Raw genomic sequence first — 25,077 nt, 5'->3', positions numbered from 1 at the left:
TCAGAATAAAGTTTTAAAGAGTTCTTTCAGATTAGACAAGAGCGATCCCTGAGCCAAAAGAGGGAAGATGGCCATGTGGAGAGTATTTTCTCCAAAGAATCCCAAAATGAAAGTGGAAAAGCATGGAGTAGACTCATGCAAGAATGCCCAGGATTGCTGCTGACATCCTGAAGCCCAGGAGGTGGTGGTCCTGATTAATGCAATTATGGGAGTTCTTCAGGCTTTACTGAACAACACCTCAGATCTTAGCCACCAGGAGGAAGACAATGATGTGACTAGTGAAAACACAGGTCCCCAGATTGCCTGGCTGTTGAGTTAAGATGTTTTAACTCCCAGTTCATCGCAAACCTGTAGGACTGAAGATTCATTGTATGTCTGTTACAATACACCTCCACAGACCCTACGGAGTTCCCCTTGTACGACAAAGATGATAAATGTCTCATTGCAACTAGAACCAACCCAACCCAAAACTAACAGACCGGTGATATTTAAGAAGAAAAAATAATTTTGCCATTAATGGTGGCTACATGATTTCAGACATGGGGAACATAGTTAAGAAAAGTAAAAGTTTGAAAACATGACCAAAGGAATTTTTACACAGAAAGAAGATTTATTCTTTGTAGCACTCAGTAATAGTATTTGATACTAATGGAAATGTTTAACCCTTTACACATAAGGCCCAATTCTGTTTCCATTCAGATCAGCATCCAAATTCATACTGACTACAACAAAGCAAAATTTAACTATAATTCATATAGAGCTTCTTTTATATGTACTGAAAGTTGCTGCGTAGCATAAGTAATCATTGAATTTGTGTTTCATTTCCAAATGCAGATAGTTTCTTCTGGCACTTATTTTCTTTTCAGTTTTGGATACATTCAACAACTCTATTACTTTGTGTTTTGCTACTTCCATTCCTTCAAGCCTATCCAGGTTTTCCTGAAAAGGCTACGTTTTGGAATGAATTCTTCACATTTTTTAATATAACTTCAATGCTGAGACTCTTGACAAAACTGTAGTTTGGTCAGGACGACCCAAAATGAAAAGCTGAACACAACTAATAAATAGTGGTACAAGTTGTGAGCAGCTCCCAAGAGGTCCTGAGCACTCCTATTGCAGTCACTGGGAATTTAGGAATCAGCATCTAGCAGGAGTGACTATCAATGCCCTTACTTTTCAGACCCAACAAATTTAAGGACTTTTATATTCTACAGCAGGGTTCTCAACGTTTTTCTTTCTGAGCCCTCCCCCCTCTCCCCGCCCATGCTAGAAAAACTCGACTGCCCACCTGTGCCACAACAACTGGTTTTCTGCATATAAAAGCCTGGTCGGCATTAGGGGATAGCAAGAGGGGCAATTGCCTGGGGCCCCATGCCACAGAGGCCCCCACAAAGCTAAGTTGCTCAGGCTTCAGCCGCAGTCCCGGGTGGCAGGGCTCAGGGACCTGGGCTTCAGTCCCATGCGGTGTGGCTTCAGCTTTCTGCCCTGAGCCCCAGCAAGTCTAACACTGGCTCTGCTAGGCGGACCACCTGAAACCTGCTTGCAGCCCCCCACGAGGCCCCGGACCCCTGGTTTTGAAACACTGTTCTACAGAACCTTAATTTGGTCATCACCATTAACATCTCTACAACCAGAGTAATAATGAATATTTAGAATAGTAATTAGTAGTTCAGTGTTAAACGTAAATTTTGTTTTCATAGAATCATAGAATATCAGGGTTGGAAGGGACCTCAGCAGGTCATCTAGTCCAACCCACTGCTCAAAGCAGGACCAACACCCAACTAAATCATCCCAGCGATGGCTTTGTCAAGCCTGACCTTCTCAGTGTTGATAAAATCATTTTACTTTTACAAATGATAAAGAATAGCTAGAGGAATTCTAAGAACATTTAAAGAATTAATTTATTTAGAAAGAGCCATCTATCCTTTTCTAAGTTCCATTGTTAACATTTTAATAGGAGTCCTCTGTTCTCATTTACATGCTTCAGAAGAAGCAGACCTCCTTGCCATTTTCCTGCCATTGTGTAGGAGAAAATACACTGCTGTTTTTAATAAAAATCTTCATTATTTTGACACGAGAAGACCTGAGACATAAATGACTCACTGTAACAGTAAATTCTTTGTTTTTAATGCTATAAAAAACTTTATATAAAAAGGAAAAAGATTAAAGGAAATTCAACCTACAGAAGAGAAATGACTGCAAAATCTAACATTCATAGTGAGGTGTGAAATGTTTGACACGTAAATAAAGCAAAAAAAATCTTTGAGGAATACTGCTATGAAGCTATTTTTTCTACCACTGTTTAGAGAAAAAGGATGAGCAGTTCGAAATTGTAGCTTATGGTTAATTCCATACAGAAAAATTATTATTAATGCGACAGGAAGATTGGAAGATCAATCAATCAAAAGTCAGAAAACTGAGAGATAAGCGAGAAAGTTCCATTGTACCTTTCCCTCCTGTGCTTATCCCTAAATTATGGTCTCTATCTCATTACAAATTATATGTCAATTCATACCATAAACAATGTTATGTTTATATCATGGAGGTCATGGTCATTCTCTGCTTCAGCCCCAGGGGCTGTGGGACTCGAGTTGGCAGCCAGCGGGGCCCTGGCAGGGTTCCAGTGACAGGCGACAGCAGCGACAGGGGGCCCCCTGCAAGGTTCCAGCAACAGGTGACAGACTCCTGAGGGGGCCCTCCTCAGGGTTCCGTCAACGGGGCAACAGCCTCGTGCAGGGGCGGAGGACGCCTCGGCAAGTGGCTGGGGTGTGCCATTTTCTCTTTGGGAAATACGGTCACTCTGCAGCTCCCAGCTACCACTGGCAGAGGGGGAACCCCAGAGCTCCCAGCCACCATGGAGGCGGGGGAAACCATAGAGACACATTTCAGAGTAGCAGCTGTGTTAGTCTGTATTCACAAAAAGAAAAGGAGTACTTGTGGCACCTTAGAGACTAACCAATTTCTTTGAGCATAAGCTTTCGTGAGCTACAGCTCACTTCATCGGATGCTGTGTCTCATCGGAGACACAGCAGCAAAAGTCACAGACAGGTCACAGCTTCTGTGCATTTTTGTTTATTGCCGATGATGTGTCCATGACTTTTATTAAAAATAACCATGACAAAATCTTAGCCTTAACCATAAATAGGATGAAAACTATAATTTGTACAATGTGACATGCAATAAGTTACCATACAGTACACACATTCTTCAGATGACTTGATTACTGACACAAGTAGAAATTAAAATACAATGAATACTCTATTTCACACCACATAATTTGATAGTATTGATATTTTGCATTAGATTAGCAAAATGGTATTACATTTTTAAGACAAAAAGTGAGCCATAGTCACATACAACTTTGTATTGCACTGTATTGATGTTTTAATCAACATTTTCCAATCAACATGCGCATTTAATACAACTTTAAAACAATACAGTTATAAAAAATTCTAATAATATACAAATACAAATACCTGTCTATGGAAAAGACAAGAGAGACACCTACATTTTGCTCGTTCAGCCAATACCTGGTTCTTCCATTCTTTAAAGCACAGTACAATTTCAAAATGACCCCAAGTTTGGGAAATTAACAGAGGCTTTGAGGTTGGGGGGAAACAGACAAGAAAAAGTTTTATTTTTGCTAATATGATGTGGCAGAAGATGCAATCTGCAATCCTCTTGGACAAATATGAAGATAAATCTCATTCACTTTTTCCTGGTCCAAATAGTTCTCTCTATTTTTCACTCTGCTATTTTTAAATTCAGCAAAAGATAGTATCAGATTTTTTTAAATTAAAATGCTATACTGTATCTTAGCATACATACTGTATTGCCCTGTGCTAGTCTGATATAGGCTGGTTGGTACTGCCATTGCAGGGATGCCAGAAGGTGTTCCTTCTTCCTCTGACTTTTCCTCTTCAATCTTAGGGACACCAGTAGGATCAGAAGATAGTTCATTCAGAATTTTTCTAAAACATAATTTAAACAATTTAATTTAAACTACAGATTTAAAATCAATGCCCGTATGAGAAACATTTTGAGGACTGTCTTTTACTGATATTTATACTATGAGTAGCATGTATGGAATGTTGTAGCCGTGTTGGTCCCAGGATATTTGCGAGACAAGGTGGGTGAGGTAATATCTTTATTGGACCAACTTCTGAATGGTGATAGAGACAAGCTTTCGAGCACACACAGAGCTCTTCTTCAGGTCATAACAGTAGTAATACGAGTAGTATGTGGCAGTTAAGCTCATTTTAAAAAAGCATAAACTTACCGGTATGAAGGCCTTCTTGAAAGAATCTCTCTACGTTTTTGAGAATCAGTTACACCCTCCGAGTCTGCAGAGTCCTCTGCATTTGCAACTGATGTTACCTATAATTCCAAAATTTCTGAAATTCATCATCTTATACAATACAGATGCTGGTAACAGGGTTGTGACACTACACCACATATTCTTCATAGAATTATTGTTATAATATGATTATAGCATATCTAAGACATATTTTATGCAAGATGGGTCTTGTGAGCTATCATTGGAAAGATTATGATTTACTGAATAGGATTATCATATTTGTATGCATGTATCATTTTTGTATCTAAAGTTAGGAATATTGACTATACATCTGTACTACAAAAGTGTTTGCACCTGGGGAATGCCCACCAGACAAAATGCAATCAGTGTGGCTGGTTAGCTGGGGACCAGGCAATGAACCATTAGGGAGAACAAAAGGTCTTTGAAGATGCTAATCTCCCACATTCCTGGGATGCTACAAACAAGACCTTTGACTCATGGCTACTTTGACACTGCGGGGCCATGTGATCATGTCACCTGGTACTGGACTCCATGATAGAATACCAGTATTTTTCCATGGCAGGGAGAGGGGGAGGAACCACACTGGAAAACAAAGGATTCCCGGCATATGTAAGTCAGGGAAGTCCTGACCTATGTAAGTCAGGGAAGTGACATAATGAGTGGTTGTTCTTCACTGAATCCCTGCCCAGGAAGACTGCTGGAAACATCTAAGAAACAAAGACAGAGATAGGGAGAAGCACTGAGCTCTATCTTCTGTAGTTAATAACCTTGTTTTGTTTTCTCTAAAACCAGTTTGTGGAATTCATAACTGGGGTGCAAAAAACTGTGCATATCTTCCTCCACATTGAGGGAGGGAGGGAGTGAATTTTATGAGCTTACGCTGCACAATTCTCAGTGCAGTGCAAGACAATAACATTTTGGATTTACACTCCAGAGGAGGTGTGCACTTGAGTGCTGGGCAATTCCTTAGCTGAAGCCTTCCCATGCAGTGCTGATTTCAGTGTCTGTGTCTTTCTGCAGCTGGGTGTGTCCCTACCTATGTGTGTGCTGGAGAGGCTTGAGGGCCTGGTTCAGCAGGACAGTGTAAGGGAGTCCAGGGTGGTGGAACAGGCAGGCTCAGTGGCACCCCAGTGTATCAGATGGCATCCCGGGGGTGGGGGCAACCCATCACAAGGGTGAATGACTTATAGGCTACATATACACTATGAGCTAGGCTGTGATTCCCTGCTCATGCACACATACTTGCATTAGTTCTGATCGAGCAAGTACGAGCATAAACAACAGCATAGCCACATTAACACAGGTAGGGGGAATGGAAGCACAGCTTAGCTGTGGATACATATTTGGCACATCTGGGCTGTGCCTCCGTTGCTACCACACGTGCTACCACAGCCTCACTGCCATTTATACTTGCGCTAGCTTGGCAAGAGCTAACGCAAGAGCGTGTACACAAGCAGAGGAATCACACTGCTAGCTTTTCGTGTAGACATAGCCTTACTCTGCCCAGGTCTATCAGAGCAGGGATTGCTCAAGCCGGCCGGCTAGCGACCACTGCCAGGGGCCGCTAGAGCAGTGGCTGGTGTGGCTGTCCCAGGGGCCAGCAGCTTGGGCAGCCTTGGGGTCAGCCACACAGGCCCCTGCAGAAGTTGTGGAGATCAGGGAAAATCACGGAATCTGTGACTTCTGCGACCTCCATGACAGACATGGAGCCCTACATGTAAATAATTTCCATGTTCAGTGTGGTGGAACCTTGAAATTTGGTACGCTCATTCATTATAAACTATAGGACTATGCCCAAATTTGAATTCTGACATTTCCATCATAGATCACCAACCGGACACCAATTTGAAACATACATTAATTTTTTTCTGTGCGGTGATCTCCAGTTTGGAGAAATAAAGGTAATCCAAATTCTATATTTCTAATTTTAGCCAAAAAAACGTCAGAGGTGAATGCATACATCCATGTTGTTAATCACATCCATTCAAAAATGTAGAGTGCCATCAGCTAGTAAAACATAACCATTTCTTAAATTGCAATTATAGCATTAATCAATTTCAACTTAATACCAAAGTCAAACTAAATACTAAATGCAAAATGTCATACGAACATAACTTTAACTTTAACTTCAATGCTAATGCACAATATACATGACATGCAAAAGTTAAAGTTGCTGTGATAACCTCACCACAGCCACAGAAATTAAGTTACCATCCAGAAATTAAGGAATACGTTTAAAAACATAAATGATCATCTAAAATACTACATACCACATGTGCACAGGGGCTAGGTTAGTATTAGTGTGCAAACTTTAACTTTAGAACTTTCTTGACTTTTGTGAGTTGACATTTTCACATTTTCTTAGAGTTGCATTAGCACCATTTTTTACATATTAATTTCAGGTTGGGAGATTTTAAATACAAAAAACTGCACAGCTAAACCACAGTCTATACCAGCAGATATTATTTTGTGCAAAACTGAAACTGCGATTAACTGAGTAAGGCAAAACACTATTTACATGATTCATTTAACTGCTCAGTCCACAGTTGTGTAGGATATGCGCAAAAGTGGAACTGTGCAGTTACATTAGTTAAATGGAAAATAGCATATTCACATAGAGAAAAGCAAAAACTACATTTTTTGTAGATTAGGTAATTTAGATAGTCTAACTATTAACTTAATTCAACAAAAGTGAGCTAGAAGTCTAACAGAGTCAGACTTGGACACAGTAAAGGTTCCTACACCTGGAGCTAACATCAGAAAAGATAGAACTCAGACTATTGCTGTACCTGTCTCACATAACCTAGGGCCCTAAATGCTTGTGGCACAAAGCAGAACTTGAGTGGATCCGAAAGGGCATGACTTCCTGGAAGATTCTGAAAACTTGTGGCATTAGGACACCTCATCCCAAAAGTATAAACAGTCAGAGACCATGACTTCAAAGACCTATAGGTTACTGTAAACAAAAGAAACCTAACGTCTCTTTTCCTTTACTGATTTAACTGCAATTCCATTTCTGCTCAAAACCATTTTGCTCAAAACAGTATGGCGCTTGCTAGGATAGTGTGCGACATACACAGTAAAATGAAGCATCCACATAATTCAAAAACATAATGAGAGGTACTTCTGCAACTGTGCACAAACCTAATTTTAAACTAGACTGCAAAACCCAGCTCGGATGAGCAGAATCAATTTGTGGAGGTTCTGCTCATTTCTCTCACAGAAATCACGAAGATTGGCAAAGGGGACTTAAAAAAGTTGCCTTAAGGATTCCCTTAGCCTAGGCACAGGGTCACTCCAAGGCAGGTTGGAGGCATGTCAGCGGTCCAAGGGGCAAGACAGGAACATGATGCTATCCAGCAATAATGTCAGGCAGAGTGGTCTCCTTGAGGACCCTTCTCTGATGTGCACTGCTGAGATACATTAGGACAGTGGTTCTCAACCAGAGGTCCGGGGCTCCCCTGGGGGGCCGCAAGCAGGTTTCAGGTGGTCTGCCAAGCAGGGCCAGAGTTCGACTCACTGAGGCTCATGGCAGAAAACTGCAGCTACACCACATGGGTCTGAAGCCTGGGTCCTTGAGCCCTGCCCACCCAGGGCTGAAGCCGAAGCCTGAGCAACTTAGCTTTGTGGGGGCCTCTGTGGCATGGGGCCCCAGGCAATTGCCCCACTTGCTATCCCCTAGTGTCAGCCCAGGATTTTATATGCAGAAAATCAGTTGTTGTGGCACAGGTGGGCCGTGGAGTTTTTATATCATGTGTGTGTGCATGAGGGGGAGGGAGGGAGAGGAGAGGCGGGACAACTCAGAAAGAAAAAGGTTGAGAACCCCTGCACTAGGAGACCTAGCCTCAAGTATGTAGCATACATCTTCAAAATGTGGAGAAAGTGGCCAAAATCAATACATGTAATTTCTTGGCTATCTGTACATATAATTGGGGGTTATACCAATGAAAGGGCTATACAATTTGGTTGCTGTAATGAGTTCTGTAGCTATGGATTTTTTTTAATGATATGATAAAAATACTTAACACTTGCTGTTTCGTGAGGGATTACCAGAAGAAAAAAAGACTTCATTAGAGAGCAGCCAGAGCTGCTGGTTCTACAGGCTTTCACCATCTCCATTCCTTCCCAGCTCTACTCCAGCTCACAGCTCTAGATTGGTGTTTAACTACAAGGCCAAGTTAAAGTTTAAGGGCAGGGTGGGTAAAGACCCTTCAGTCCCTCTTTCTTCCTCCCTCCTATGAATCTGTTGTAGACACCTGGCAAAATGCAGAGCGGACTGGGTGGAAAACAGAAACGAACTTCAAAGAGTGAGCTGAAATGCAAAACATTCGCCACAATGCAGAGCAGTTAAGATCCCTAATTTTGGGCAACAGCTTTTTCACTCAAAAGGCTGCGGTACCCCAAAATACTCAGTCTTTGTCACCCTTCTTGTTCAACCTCTTGTGAAGCCACGGGGCAGAAGGGGGCAGGAGACTGTGTGCAGGTACAGGCACCATATCATCAATATGCAGATGACATTAAGCTTCTTTTAGTGAAACACAGATTATACCATTTCCTCAGTGTCCCAGTGTCCAGTAGGGTCCTGGGTGAAAGCCAGCTGAATAAGGAGGTGCTGCTGATTGGATGGGGAGAATACTTTAAGGATCTGATTAAATCTATAACTGCTCATGTTATGGGGTATACTGGCCCTTTAGAACCCCGTCAGGACAGAAACACCCTCTCTCCCTTTAATAACCATATTCATAGAATCATAGAATATCAGGGTTGGAAAGGACCTCAGGAGGTCTTCTAGTCCAAACCCCCAATCAAAGCAGGACCAATCCCTAATTTTTCCCCCCAGATCCCTAAATGGCCCCCTCAGAGATTGAACTCACAACCCTGAGGTTAGCAGGCCAATGCTCAAATCACTGAGCTATCCCTCCCCGCAAAGGTAAGGAAAAAAGGAAGCAACCAGCCAGGGTTAACTGGGCACAAGTGCTTCCTTCCTTCCACCCTGATTGTGGAAGAAGACAGAGCAGCTGTAATTGGCCCAATATCCGTTACGGGAGAGCAGTTGGTTCCTATTCCCCTAATAAAAGAGATGGTTGGTGAGAAACCCAGGGGAAATGCTTCTCTTGCTGGGTGACTTCAAGCCATGGGGCAAATATTTTATTTTTTTATGTTTGTTCCAAACTAAACTGAGTTGAAAAATGGTGATTATAGCAAGTGAGAAGGGCTCTCAGATATTTGTTTGTTTTATTGGTAGAGCTGAGTCTGCTGTACATTACTTTTGAAAGCAGTATTTTCTTTTGAAACTCAAACACTGGTGCGGCTGCCAAAGTGTGGTCCAGCCCAAAGCTTGGGCCTCCTACTCCTGTAGTCCACTATCTTGGGTTCTTGCCAGGCTCCATACTACATACATGTCCCAGATAGCAGCAGGGCGAGAAGTTCAGTATTTCACTTTCCACTGGTTAAGAGAATGTACTCCTCCCTCACAGACACATCCTCACCATGTTTATACGTCTCTTTGTTATCTAACTGGGGCTAAACTTGAAAGCTACTCAGAAGCTTCAGCGAATGCAGCATGTGGCTGCCTGCCTTTCAAGCAGTCCAGTGAGAACATATTGCTCTTGTGCTCTATGTGTTGCCAAATAATTTCTGGGTGAAATTTGAGGTCTCTCAAGTCCTTGATAAGAGTGGTTAGATTCCAGTTGTCTAAGAGACCACCTCTCTTTGGAAGGAACACTTTTCACTGTCAAGAGTAAAATTTGAGTGAGCTGAGGACAGGATTAGCAGGGCCGGCTCTAGGCACCAGCAAACCAAGCACATGCTTGGGGCGGCACTTTTCAAGCGTGGCATTCCGCCCCCCTGCCCCCGCCCCCTTTTTTTTTTTTTTTGCTTTGGCGGCATTCCCCTTGGGGCAGCAAAAAGCCTAGAGCCGGCCCTGAGGATTAGGCAAGGTATTGCCACTCACAGCAAATACTCCTAAACCACTTCAGTAGTAGTTGTAAGATATTTTTATTCAGTCTTTTCACTTATGAGAAGCTCTGAAAACTCCTGGTGCTTAGTACACTGGTCCCCGTCCTCTAACTTAAACAAGATCAGGCTTGTGAAGGTTTGCCAAATATATGCTACTTGTTTTGTAGCCATTTTTAATTTTTTATCGACCAGTATATCATGTAAAGCAAACCCAGATGCAATAATGGATGCTGCTAATTATAAACAATAAGAAGAGAAGCTGTATTTATAATACTTTTATTTGTATTGCTCCCAGATACTCTCAATGGGGCCCCATTATTCTAGACTTTCTACTAATACATTGAAGAGATAATCTACGCACTGAAAAGTTAATAATCCCATTTGAGACAAGGAGGAGCAGAACAACCAATGAGGAAACAAAGTGGAAAAGTCATTAAAATAGGACCATGTGATTATACAAGTTTGCTATTGCACAAATTGAGGGTTCCAAGGCATCATTTCTTTAAAAGATAAACAAGAAATATAAATGAATCTCTACACACCACCTGCCTAGCTATTGTCAGTTGGCCATTACCCCTGGGCATCATGGTAGAAGTGGGTTTTCTATCCACTGGTGAGAAAGAAGATGGAAAGTTGAAAATCCAAGGTGGAGGTTTCAAAACGGGGGTGGGGGAGGAGGAGAAACCACAAGCTTAAAATAATCAATATCTACAGCAAAAAATATAAAGGACAGCTAACCTGAACAGCCTGCATTGGTGTTGACTGAATCACTGATGGCTGTGTGGCTTGAATCACTCCCTGGACGTGTACAGTTTGACCAGAAGGCAACTGTACTAGAGTTACAGCTGGAGATCCTCTTCCAGCACTTGATCCAGCTACAGAAACCTGCAAAAATTATGATAATCATGTTTAAACAAAGTGCATTGTGGATTTCAATTTAATACTGCAAAAAGCAATAACACAGATAAGTTAAATGATAAAATTTTGAGCCAAACTGCAAGAAAAAAAATACACACTATACTACTTATTACTAGGACAAAATTATTACTATTTGTGCTAATTACATACCTTTAAGCTGTCTCAAATTGGTGACCAAAAAAACCACTTGTCACTTTTTAAAATTTTGACCTTTAGTCAATTTTTCAAGGACCCGTCTGTTTTTTATTAAAGATCTCCAAGCTTTCAAAGACTAAATCTTCTACCCATGGCTTGTACTATAGGACAGAATCACAGAGCTCTCAGCTAGAAGTATCAGTATGGGGTGAACAAATCCAATCATGATAGGATACTCTCAATCAGTGGTATGAAATCCTTTGGTCCCCTTTTATCCAATCTTTGGCTTTCTACTTGTATTCTTCAGGAAGATGTTCTAATGTAGAGGACAATTTTTTCCCATAATAAAACAGTTGTATCACTAAAGCGATACTTGGATTGTAAACTCTTCAAAGCAAGGACTGTATCTGTATTATGTTCATAAAACACCTAGCACAATGGGGCAAGTGCCTCTCAACACTACTGCAATATAAACAACAATACACCACAACTGATGATTTTCAATCCTCAAGGCTGACATGGTGGAGGAATATGGTTTCTTACCCAGATTAGCAATCATGCTGGCCTCTTTTTCTTACAGTATTCTACAACAAAATCTTCCTCCTTTAATCTCTGGTGCAGTAGTAAAGCCTATCAGAGATCCAGGTATTGGTTGGGAGAAGAATATTCTAATCCCTATGGTGGAACATGTTAAATTGTATCAGTTTGTTTGCCAAAAGGTAGTCATAACCCCTTTAAAAGGCTCCAGTAAACCTTAAATAATTGACAGCACAATTTTCTCTTTTCTGGGTCTCTAAAACCAAATTTTGTGAGACATCTTGTTGAATTATGATACCTCTAAATTTAGAGCATACGCCATTCTAGATTAAAAGAACACTTAGAAATGCCTACAGCCATCCAGCTGCCAGAGATGTTGAAATGATGGAAATATTGTCCTATGGAGAGGTAAACAAGACTGAAAACAGTCATGAAGCAAAAGGAAGATTTTAAAGATTACTGTAATGGATCTGAATCTGTCTCTGGCAAATCATCCCTAATCCTGGACACAAGAAGAAAAGGTGATATAGAAGAAAAGAACAAAGACAAATTCATAGGATTTGTAGAAGATATGATGGGATAGCCTAATTTTGGCAATTAATTGATCTTTGACTATTAGCGGTAGATATGCCCAATGGCCTATGATGGGATGTCAGATGGGGTGGGATCTGAGTTACTTCAGAGAATTCTTTCCTGGGTCTCTGGCTGGTGAGTCTTGCCCACATGCTCAGGGTTTAGCTGATCGCCATATTTAGGGTTGGGAAGGAATTTTCCTCCATGGCAGATTGGCAGAGGCCCTGGGGATTTTTCCCCTTCCTCTGCAGCGTGGGGCACGGGTCACTTGCTGGAGGATTCTCTGCACCTCAAAGTCTTTAAACCATGATTTGAGGACTTCAATAGCTCAAACATAGGTTAGAGGTTTGTTACAGGAGTGGGTGGGTGAGATTCTGTGGCCTGTGTTGTGCAGCCGGTCAGACTAGACGATCATAATGGTCCCTTCTGACCTTAAAGTCTATGATTCTAATATGAACTCAGAATATGATCCAGATTTTAACTCCATGTAATTGGCGTCACACAAGAGCCATTACAAGGAACGAACAAGGGTTGATTCTAAATATTTTCAAAGTATTCTAAATTGTCAATACATACTACAGAATTATTAAACAATAAATTTGTAAGCACCTGTAAGATAATAGGGTCATAAGGAATAGCCAGCATGGATTTGTCAAGGACAAATCATACCAAACCAACTTAATTTAATTCTTTGATAGTGTCAGTGCCTAGTGCATAGGGGAAAAACAGTAGATATATGTCTTCATTTTATGAAGGCTTTTGACATAGTCCCATGTCACATTCTCATAAGCGAACTAGGGAAATGGGGTCTAGATTAAATTACTAAAAGGTGGGTGCACATCTGGTTGAAAGAGCATACGCAAAGAGTGCTTATCAATGCTTTGCTGTTAAACTGGGAAAGCGTATCTAGTGGGATCCCACAGTGGTCAGTCCTGGGTCCAGTACTATTCAGTATTGTCATTTAATGTCTTTGAAAATGGAGTGGAAAGTATGCTTATAATATTTGAAAATGACATCAAGCTGGGAAGGATTGCAAGCACTTTGGAGGACAGGATTAGAATTCAAAATGACCGTGACAAATTGGAGAACTGATCTGAATTCAACAAGATGAAATTCAATAAGGACAAGTGAAAAGTACTTCACTTAGGAAGGAAAAATCAAATGCACAACTACAAAATAGGGAATACTGGTTAGGTGGTAGTGCTGCTGAAAACGATCTGGGGGTTCTAGTGGATAACAGATTGAATATAAATCAAAATATGATGCACCGGCAAAAAAGACTAATATCATTCTGGGGTATATTAACAGGAGTGTCATATGTAAGACACGGGAGGTAACTGTCTCACTCTACAAGGCACTGGTGAGGCCTCAGCTAAAGTGCTATGTCCAATTCTGGGTGCCACAGGTTAGGAAAAATGTGAACAAACTGGAGAAAGTCGAGAGGAGAGTAACAAAAATGACAAAAGATTTAGAAAACCTGGGGTATAAGGAAAGGTTAAAACACTAGCCATGTATAGTTTTCAGAAAAGATGACCTGGGGGACCTGATAATAGTCTTCAAATATATTAAGGGCTGTTATAAAGAGGACTGGATCAACTGTTCTCCATGTCCACTGAAGATTGGACAAAAAGCCATTGGCTTAATCTGCAGCAAGGGAGATTTTAGGTTAGATATTAGGAAAATCTTTCTAACTATAAGGGAAATTAAGCTCTGGAATTGGCTTCCAATGGATGTTGTGGAATCATTGGAGGGTTGTAAAAACAGGTTGGACAAACGCCTTTTAGGGATGGTCTTAGGTTTACTTGGTTCTACAACAGTGCAGAAGTCTGAACTCGATGACTTCTCAAGGTTCCCTCCAATTCTATGTTTCTATGATTCTAAAAAGAGCCAGGCAAACATAATCACAACAAACCTTTCAATTTTTAGCTAGAGCACAGACACCAGTAATACAAAACAATACTATAACTGATATGAACAAATTCTATCACACAACTGATAGTTATTACATCCTGTTTCCAGTACATTAGTAGGATGCATGGAATTTTCATAACAACAGGGGCTTGAATAATCAGGAGTAACCCAGCTCTGATTAACTGAAATACCTGGATAACCAAGGTGTAAGTTATGTTCCCTAGAGATGCATTAAATGAAGTTCCTGTCCTGTGGATCTCTTAAATTTTACTGAACTAAATTCTCCAGGAATGGAGAGACAGAGGAATTTCTGTAAGATCCCTTTGGAATTTAAGAAAGCCTCATGAGTGGAGCTTCAGTCAACGCAACTTTCGGCTACATATATTATTTAACCAGTTACTTCAAGTTAACTAGAGTTGTCAAAATTGGGATTGCACTGCACTGCCACAAAAAGTAGCCTTCTAACTTAGGCCCAAGTTTTACATAAGCCACTTGTCCTAACATAGACATAATGTCTATTTGTGCAAATTACTGGTGTTTCTTAGGTTAAATACACTCTGGACAGCCCTAAATCTTTACCTGGCCATGTAACACTTAATACATATTCTAATACTTTCCTAATAAATAAGCACAAAAATTTAAATCAAAATTCAACATTTCTGGAAGTCAGTTTTTCTTATAACGGTTTGATTTAAAATTTGGTTGAATTGCCTGCTCTCCTATAAGGCTGCACCTTAACTAGAATATTGAACTATAAAAGCTTCTAGAGCAGGCTTTCCTTGTAAACTTAAAGGCTAATTATATATAATAGCAATTACAAGTAGTTAAGAGTCCATTTTATGCCAGATTATAACCACACAAGAAAATTTATCCAAAACTCTACCAGAGTAAAGCTTATTTAAAATTTCACAGGGAAAAATGATTTTGCTCTAATGAGTTCATATATGAGATTATGTTCCGGGTGAAAACAAGCACATTTAAAACTGGATCAAACTAAAAGTAATCTGTTCTTATTTACAGAAAGAACTACATAAATAGAAAGAACATAATCCACACATCAAACTAGTATTACATGAAAATTATTACATTTGAGTGACTTTTTCTTTTAAGATTTGCAGAACCTTAACAAAAAGTGATTTCAACACATCAGATTTACTTCTGTGATTTTTAATTGAGTTTTGTTTCTGTAACTTTGAGATTAACAATCATGTTTCCATTCTGATACTGTGTATCTTTTAAAAACAAAGTATAAATAATCCTGTACAAGTAACACTGGATTTATTTTCTTTCATTCTAAATTGTTGACTGTGTTCCAAAATTGCAGCCTTCTGCATTAACTAAAATACTAGAACATTTTGACTTGTTTATTAGGTTACTTGTGTACTGATACTGATGGAAGTAGTCTTGGCAAGCCATGCAATCCTTACGTCAATGATGAGCAATGCTGCCTACGACATCTGAATTTCAAGGCTTGCCTAGACTGCCGATTACTGAAGGCTGATGATCAGCAGTGGCAATTCAGCAACCTGAAAAACACAGTTTTAAAAACACTGAATAGTGCAATCTTACAATGCATTTCACACTGTCCCAGGCAAGCAGAGGAAAGGAAATGTTGCATCATGTAATATCATGAATCATAGAATCATAGAATATCAGGGTTGGAAGGGACCCCAGAAGGTCATCTAGTCCAACCCCCTGCTCGAAGCAGGACCAATTCCCAGTTAAATCATCCCAGCCAGGGCTTTGTCAAGCCTGACCTTAAAAACCTCTAAGGAAGGAGATTCTACCACCTCCCTAGGTAACGCATTCCAGTGTTTCACCACCCTCTTAGTGAAAAAGTTTTTCCTAATATCCAATCTAAACCTCCCCCACTGCAACTTGAGACCATTACTCCTCGTTCTGTCATCTGCTACCATTGAGAACAGTCTAGAGCCATCCTCTTTGGAACCCCCTTTCAGGTAGTTGAAAGCAGCTATCAAATCCCCCCTCATTCTTCTCTTCTGCAGGCTAAACAATCCCAGCTCCCTCAGCCTCTCCTCATAACTCATGTGTTCCAGTCCCCTAATCATTTTTGTTGCCCTTCGCTGGACTCTCTCCAATTTATCCACATCCTTCTTGTAGTGTGGGGCCCAAAACTGGACACAGTACTCCAGATGAGGCCTCACCAATGTCGAATAGAGGGGAACGATCACGTCCCTCGATCTGCTCGCTATGCCCCTACTTATACATCCCAAAATGCCATTGGCCTTCTTGGCAACAAGGGCACACTGCTGACTCATATCCAGCTTCTCGTCCACTGTCACCCCTAGGTCCTTTTCCGCAGAACTGCTGCCTAGCCACTCGGTCCCTAGTCTGTAGCTGTGCATTGGGTTCTTCCGTCCTAAGTGCAGGACCCTGCACTTATCCTTACTGAACCTCATCAGATTTCTTTTGGCCCAATCCTCCAATCTGTCTAGGTCCTTCTGTATCCTATCCCTCCCCTCCAGCGTATCTACCACTCCTCCCAGTTTAGTATCATCGGCAAATTTGCTGAGAGTGCAATCCACACCATCCTCCAGATCATTTATGAAGATATTGAACAAAACCGGCCCCAGGACCGACCCTTGGGGCACTCCACTTGATACCGGCTGCCAACTAGACATGGAGCCATTGATCACTACCCATTGAGCCCGACAATCTAGCCAGCTTTCTACCCACCTTATAGTGCATTCATCCAGCCCATACTTCCTTAACTTGCTGACAAGAATACTGTGGGAGACTGTGTCAAAAGCTTTGCTAAAGTCAAGAAACAATACATCCACTGCTTTCCCTTCATCCACAGAACCAGTAATCTCATCATAAAAGGCGATTAGATTAGTCAGCACTGAGGTGCTCAGCTCTCTCAAATGCCAATGACTGTCAACAGGCATCAAGGTCACTCAGCGCTACACAGACACTCATTTTCTGTATATTTAGAGCCAGATTGTGTCCGACTTCTGGATCAACATGAAAGAGAGGAGAAGGTGTAGGAAGGACTACAAACAATCTCTATTCTGATGCTTGAACCTGCATCCATTCAAAAGGAATACTTCCCAAGGGTAGTGGCACTGCTATGGGGAAAAGGAGTTTTGAAGGTCTCCTGCTTCCCAGTTCTGTACTGATTATGAAAGATGGAACTCCTCCTGAACAAGGATTTTTTAAAAAGGCACAGAAATGCTCTCCTAAATCCCTCACCTATGACTCAAAAACTTTAGGTGTTGAAAGGACTTGGGCCTTCAGCAGAGAGAAGATTTTTATGATTGTTTTCTTTTTTATATTGTACCCCACCAACTGGTATCTGGAAATCTAATACAAAAATTAAAACAACCAACTGTCAACAACTGGCGTAAATCAAACCCATTCCTACCTCAACAAGTTCCACCCTTCATGAGATAAATATCCTGGGTACAGGCCCAAATTTTTAAAATATATCTTACATAGTATCCGCCCTCCAACCAATTAAAAATAAATCATACCTCCCCCCCCACCAAAAAAGGGGCTCTAACTACTGGAGAGAAATCAAGAACAAAGGGCATTCCACCAAAACTGCTCTGTGCCCATACCCAGGAATTAAACCACGAGACAGAAAGCAAAGGTATTTTGATAAGACACAATTTCTGCAACAGTGCAAGGGCGAAGAGGTTCTCTCTAAAACAGTCAGCTCCCAAGCCACTCATGGCTTTATAATGGTATCCCTTGCTTGAACTGCACTCCAGAAAGAATTCTGAACCACTGCTCATGATGACTTGCCCCAATCAGGCTGAATGCTGACTGACTTGCCTCAATTAACCTGCATGCTGGCTAGCTGAATGTTATCTATATTCTTCAAAGTCAGTCTTAAGACTATATACCAATATAGTGACAAAAGAACAGATAACTGTGTTGAGATCTGCATCGGAAGGAACAAGTTGGTCTAGTCTGGACTCAAGAAACAAATGATCAATTTAATGAAATCCCAAGATCACAAACAACTGAGAAAAATTGTGAAAGTACCTTTTCAATCAAGGGAGTAGGTACAGTTCCCTTTCTTTTCAAATGTATTTTCCTCTACCTAGCAACACCAGCTTCATTTTTTCGTTATTGAATTTAAACCAAGCACTGAGAGAGTATGTCATAAATATAAAGGGAAGGGTAAACCCCTTTGAAATCCCTTCTGGCCAGGGGAAAGCTCCTCTCACCTGTAAAGGGTTAAGAAGCTAAAGGTGACCTCGCTGGCACCTGACCAAAATGACCAATGAGGAGACAAGATACTTTCAAAAGCTGGGAGGAGGGAGAGAAACAAAGGGTCTGTGTGTCTGTCTATATGCTGGTCTTTACCGGGGATAGACCAGGAATGGAGTCTTAGAACTTTTAGTAAGTAATCTAGCTAGGTATGTGTTAGATTATGATTTCTTTAAATGGCTGAGAAAAGAATTGTGCTGAATAGAATAACTATTTCTGTCTGTGTATCTTTTTTGTAACTTAAGGTTTTGCCTAGAGGGGTTCTCTATGTTTTTGAATCTAATTACCCTGTAAGATATCTACCATCCTGATTTTACAGGGGGGATTTCTTTATTTCTATTTACTTCTATTTTTATTAAAAGTCTTCTTGTAAGAAAACTGAATGCTTTTTCATTGTTCTCAGATCCAAGGGTTTGGGTCTGTGGTCACCTATGCAAATTGGTGAGGCTTTTTATCCAACATTCCCCAGGAAATGGGGGGTGCAAGTGTTGGGAGGATTGTTCATTGTTCTTAAGATCCAAGGGTCTGGGTCTGTAGTCACCTAGGCAAATTGGTGAGGCTTTTTACCAAACCTTGTCCAGGAAGTGGGGTGCAAGGTTTTGGGAAGTATTTTGGGGGGAAGGACGCGTCCAAACAGCTCTTCCCCAGTAACCAGTATTAGTTTGGTGGTGGTAGCGGCCAGTCCAAGGACAACGGGTGGAATATTTTGTACCTTGGAGAAGTTTTGACCTAAGCTGGTAAAGATAAGCTTAGGAGGTTTTTCCATGCAGGTCCCCACATCTGTACTCTAGAGTTCAGAGTGGGGGAGGAACCTTGACAGAGTAGAAAAACTGAATATTCCAGGTTTGATGTGGAAACACAGAGTTCATTTTCATCAACTTAATGATAATACTGCAGTTCAAAAGGCCTTTCTTCAACAGCCTTACATACATGAGGGTGACAGGATGGAATGCTGTGGGACCTTCACTAGGAGAGGACATGCAATTGCCCATCACAATACTCTGAGTCTTCCCTATATGAGTAAACAGATCCTCTGTAAAACAATCCCATTCACCTCTATCAGCTCCTACAGACAAGTTAACAGTAACTCAGGATAGCCTTATCAAAACTTATACAATTTAATAAAATTGTATGTACTATGACCTCTGATCACTGCCAGAAGATGACCAAACAAAGCAAAACGTGTTCTTTCAATTTTTTCCCCAGGTCTAAAGCCAGAGAAATCCAGGAACCTAAAAGAACATAGGTGTCAATTAAGGTATCTTTAAAGTGGAAAGATTGTTCCTGTCAAACAGATGGTTTCTTGCGTAAGAGCCTAACCACTACCTGCTGTAGGTCACCAGCCAGCTTTCTTTCACAAAAGACGACATAATCAATTCTGATTAATAATGGGTGTGATGTTTCACTCCATATTCTTTATGAAAATATGCTTATAATATGAATACGACATAACTGAGATGTACTTTATGTAAGATGGGTGTTGTACGGTATCACTGGAAAGGTTATCATAGAATCATAGAATATCAGGGTTGGAAGAGAACTCAAGAGGTCATCTAGTCCAACCCCCTGCTCAAAGCAGGACCAATCCCCAACTAAATCATCCCAGCCAGGGCTTTGTCAAGCCAGGCCTTAAAAAACACTAAGGAAGGAGATTCTACCACCTCCTTAGCTAACCCATTCCAGTGCTTCACCATCCTCCTAGTGAAAAAGTTTTTCCTAATATCCAACCTAAGCCTCCCCCACTGCAACTTGAGACCATTACTCCTTGTTCTGTCATCTGTTACCACTGAGAACAGTTTAGATCCATCCTCTTTGGAATCCCTTTACAGGTAGTTGAAATCAGCTATCAAATCCCACCTCATTCTTCTCTTCCGCAGACTAAACAATCCCAGTTCCCTCAGCTGCTCCTCATAAGTCATGTGTTCCAGTCCCCTAATAATTTTTGTTGCCCTCCACTGGACTCTTTCCAATTTTTCCACATCCTTCTTGTAGAGCGGGGCCCAAAACTGGACACAGTACTCCAGATGAGGCCTCACCAATGCCTAATAGAGGGGAATAATCTCGTCCCTCAGTCTGGGAGCAATGCTCCTACCTATGCAGCCCAAAATGCCGTTAGCCTTCTTGGCAACAAGGGCACACTGTTGACTCATATCCACTCGTCCACTGTAACCCCTAGATCCTTTTCTGCAGAACTGCTGCCTAGCCACTCAGTCCCTAGTCTGTAGCAGTGCATGGGATTCTTCCATCCTAAGTACAAGACTCTGCACTTGTTCTTGTTGAACCTCATCAGATTTCTTTTAGCCCAATCTTCTAATTTGTCTAGGTCGCTCTGTATCCTATCCCTACCCTCCAGCGTATCTACCTCATCTGCAAACTTGCTGAGGGTGCAATCCACACCACCCTCCAGAACATTAATGAAGATATTGAACAAAACCAGCCCCAGGACCGACCCTTGGGGCACTCTGCTTGATACTAGCTGCCAACTAGACATGGAACCATTGATCACTGCCCATTGAGCCCGATGATCTAGCCTGCTTTCTATCCACTATATAGTCCATTCATCCAGTCCATACTTCTTTAACTTCTTGGCAAGAATACTGTGGGAAACTGTATCAAAAGCTTTGCTAAAGTCAAGGAACAACATGTCCACCACTTTCCCCTCATCCACAGAGCCAGTTATCTCATCATAGAAGGCAATTAGATTAGTCAGGAATGACTTGCCCTTGGTGAATCCATGCTGACTGTTCCTGATCACTTTCCTCTCCTCTAAGTGCTTCAGATTTGATTCCTTGAGGACCTGCTCCATGATTTTTCCAGGGACTGAGGTGAGTCTGACTGGCCTGTAGTTCCCAGGATCCTCCTTCTTCCCTTTTTTAAAGATGGGCACTACATTAGCCTTTTTCCAGTCATCTGGAACCTCCCCCGATTGCCATGAGATATCTATTTCAAAGATAATGGCCAATGGCTCTACAATCACATCCGCCAACTCCTTTAGCACCCTTGAATGCAGTGCATCCAGCACCATGGACTTGTGCTTGTCCAGCTTTTCTAAATAGTCCCAAACCACTTCTTTCTCCACAGAGGGCTGGTCACCTCCTCCCCATGCTGTGCTGCCCAGTGCAGTAGTCTGGGAGCTGACCTTGTTAGTTAAGATAGAGGCAAAAAAAAGCATTGAGTACATTAGATTTTCCACATCCTCTGTCACTCGGTTGCTTCCCTCATTCAATAAGGGACCCACACTTTCCTTGACTTTCTTCTTGTTGCTAACATACCTGAAGAAACTCTTCTTGTTATTCTTAACATCCCTTCCTAGCTGCAACTCCAAGTGTGATTTGGCCTTCCTGATTTCACTCCTGCATGCCCAAGCAATATTTTTATACTTCTCCCTGGTCATTTGTCCAATCTTCCACTTCTTGTAAGCTTCTTTTTTGTGTTTAAAATCAGCAAGGATTTCACTGTTAAGCCAAGCTGGTTACCTGCCATATTTGCTATTCTTTCTACACATCGGAATGGTTTGTTCCTGCAACCTCAATAAGGATTCTTTAAAACAGAATCATAGAATCATAGAGTATCAGGGTTGGAAGGGACCCCAGAAGGTCATCTAGTCCAACCCCCTGCTCAAAGCAGGACCAATTCCCAGTTAAATCATCCCAGCCAGGGCTTTGTCAAGCCTGACCTTAAAAACCTCTAAGGAAGGAGATTCTACCACCTCCCTAGGTAACGCATTCCAGTGTTTCACCACCCTCTTAGTGAAAAAGTTTTTCCTAATATCCAATCTAAACCTCCCCCACTGCAACTTGAGACCATTACTCCTCGTTCTGTCATCTGCTACCATTGAGAACAGTCTAGAGCCATCCTCTTTGGAACCCCCTTTCAGGTAGTTGAAAGCAGCTATCAAATCCCCCCTCATTCTTCTCTTCTGCAGGCTAAACAATCCCAGCTCCCTCAGCCTCTCCTCATAACTCATGTGTTCCAGTCCCCTAATCATTTTTGTTGCCCTTCGCTGGACTCTCTCCAATTTATCCACATCCTTCTTGAAGTGTGGGGCCCAAAACTGGACACAGTACTCCAGATGAGGCCTCACCAATGTCGAATAGAGGGGAACGATCACGTCCCTCAATCTGCTCGCTATGCCCCTACTTATACATCCCAAAATGCCATTGGCCTTCTTGGCAACAAGGGCACACTGCTGACTCAAATCCAGCTTCTCGTCCACTGTCACCCCTAGGTCCTTTTCCGCAGAACTGCTGCCTAGCCATTCGGTCCCTAGTCTGTAGCTGTGCATTGGGTTCTTCCGTCCTAAGTGCAGGACCCTGCACTTATCCTTATTGAACCTCATCAGATTCCTTTTGGCCCAATCTTCCAATTGGTCTAAGTCCTTCTGTATCCTATCCCTACCCTCCAGCATATCTACCACTCCTCCCAGTTTAGTATCATCCGCAAATTTGCTGAGAGTGCAATCCACACCATCCTCCAGATCATTTATGAAGATATTGAATAAAACCGGCCCCAGGACCGACCCTTGGGGCACTCCACTTGATACCGGCTGCCAACTAGACATGGAGCCATTGATCACTACCCGTTGAGCCCGACAATCTAGCCAGCTTTCTACCCACCTTATAGTGCCTTCATCCAGCCCATACTTCCTTAACTTGCTGACAAGAATACTATGGGAGACCGTGTCAAAAGCTTTGCTAAAGTCAAGAAACAATACATCCACTGCTTTCCCTTCATCCACAGAACCAGTAATCTCATCATAAAAGGCGATTAGATTAGTCAGGCATGACCTTCCCTTAGTGAATCCATGCTGGCTGTTCCTGATCACTTTCCTCTCATGCAAGTGCTTCAGGATTGATTCTCTGAGGACCTGCTCCATGATTTTTCCAGGGACTGAGGTGAGGCTGACTGGCCTGTAGTTCCCAGGATCTTCCTTCTTCCCTTTTTTAAAGATTGGCACTGCATTAGCCTTTTTCCAGTCATCCGGGACTTCCCCGGTTCGCCACGAGTTTTCAAAGATAATGGCCAGTGGCTCTGCAATCACAGCCGCCAATTCCTTCAGCACTCTCGGATGCAACTCGTCCGGCCCCATGGACTTGTGCACGTCCAGCTTTTCTAAATAGTCCCTAACCACCTCTATCTCCACAGAGGGCTGGCCATCTCTTCCCCATTTTGTGATGCCCAGCGCAGCAGTCTGGGAGCTGACCTTGTTAGTGAAGACAGAGGCAAAAAAAGCATTGAGTACATTAGCTTTTTCCACATCCTCTGTCACTAGGTTGCCTCCCTCATTCAGTAAGGAGCCCACACATTCCTTGGCTTTCTTCTTGTTGCCAACATACCTGAAGAAACCCTTCTTGTTACTCTTGACATCTCTGGCTAGCTGCAGCTCCAGGTGCGATTTGGCCCTCCTGATAACATTCCTACATGCCCGAGCAATATTTTTATACTCTTCCCTGGTCATATGTCCAACCTTCCACTTCTTGTAAGCTTCTTTTTTATGTTTAAGATCCGCTAGGATTTCACCATTAAGCCAAGCTGGTCGCCTGCCATATTTACTATTCTTTCGACTCATCGGGATGGTTTGTCCCTGTAACCTCAACAGGGATTCCTTGAAATACAGCCAGCTCTCCTGGACTCCTTTCCCCCTCGTGTTATTCTCCCAGGGGATCCTGCCCATCAGTTTCCTAAGGGAGTCAAAGTCTGCTTTTCTGAAGTCCAGGGTCTGTATTCTGCTGTTCTCCTTTCTTCCTTGTGTCAGGATCCTGAACTCGACCATCTCAGGGTCACTGTCTCCCAGATTCCCATCCACTTTTGCTTCCCCTACTAATTCTTCCTGGTTTGTGAGCAGCAGGTCCAGAAAAGCTCTGCCCCTAGTTGGTTCCTCCAGCACTTGCACCAGGAAATTGTCCCCTACTCTTTCAAAAACTTCCTGGATTGTCTGTACACCGCTTTATTACTCTCCCAGCAGATATCTGGGTGATCGAAGTCTCCCATGAGAACCAGGGCCTGCGATCTAGTGACTTCTGTTAGTTGCCAGAAGAAAGCCTTATCCACCTCATCCCCCTGGTCTGGTGGTCTATAGTAGACTCCCACCATGACACCACCCTTGTTGCTCACACTTCTAAACTTAATCCAGAGACTCTCAGGTTTTTCTGCAGTTTCATACTGGTGCTTGAGCAGTCATACTGCTCTCTTACACAGTGCAACTCCCCCACCTTTTCTGCCCTGCCAGTCCTTCCTGAATAATTTACTGAATGTGATTATCCAATTTGTATGCCTGTTTCATTTCTGTATCTGAAGTTAGGAATATTATCTATGTATCTGTATTTCAACTATGTTACTTTGAGTGACGCCCACTGCTAATACTTCAGGTACAACAATGGAAAAGCCAGACAGGGCAGATGGCCCATTACCGAGGACAATGAACTGGGAAAAGGCTTGGCCTTCCTGCAGACATTACATACTGCATCTGACTCATGGATGCTGTGATA

The 25,077-nt window shown here is 42.0% G+C and overlaps 1 protein-coding gene across 6 annotated transcripts in view; it reads right to left on the bottom strand.

Annotated features, from left to right (window-relative positions):
- The window catches only part of CREM (cAMP responsive element modulator), an 83,655-nt gene that overhangs the window by 29,084 nt on the left and 29,494 nt on the right, over positions 1–25,077 (bottom strand). Inside the window, exons 2-5 of one of the 6 annotated variants that reach the window (XM_073334446.2) lie at positions 15,778–15,876; positions 11,015–11,161; positions 4,280–4,377; positions 3,829–3,971 (exon numbers count right to left, since the gene is read on the bottom strand). In XM_073334446.2, the coding sequence (XP_073190547.1) occupies positions 3,829–3,971; positions 4,280–4,377; positions 11,015–11,029 (256 nt within the window). In that variant the 5' untranslated portion in view covers positions 11,030–11,161; positions 15,778–15,876. Of the gene's footprint in view, positions 1–3,828; positions 3,972–4,279; positions 4,378–11,014; positions 11,162–15,777; positions 15,877–25,077 lie in introns of those variants that run through there. The other 5 variants (XM_073334455.2, XM_073334454.2, XM_078851849.1 and 2 more) reach the window with 5 other exon arrangements.

This window comes from Lepidochelys kempii, chromosome 2, assembly GCF_965140285.1.
Source record: "Lepidochelys kempii isolate rLepKem1 chromosome 2, rLepKem1.hap1, whole genome shotgun sequence".
NCBI lineage: Eukaryota > Metazoa > Chordata > Testudines > Cheloniidae > Lepidochelys > Lepidochelys kempii.
The sequence above is the reverse complement of the archived record's forward strand: the minus strand, read 5'-3'. Positions and strand labels throughout refer to the sequence as shown.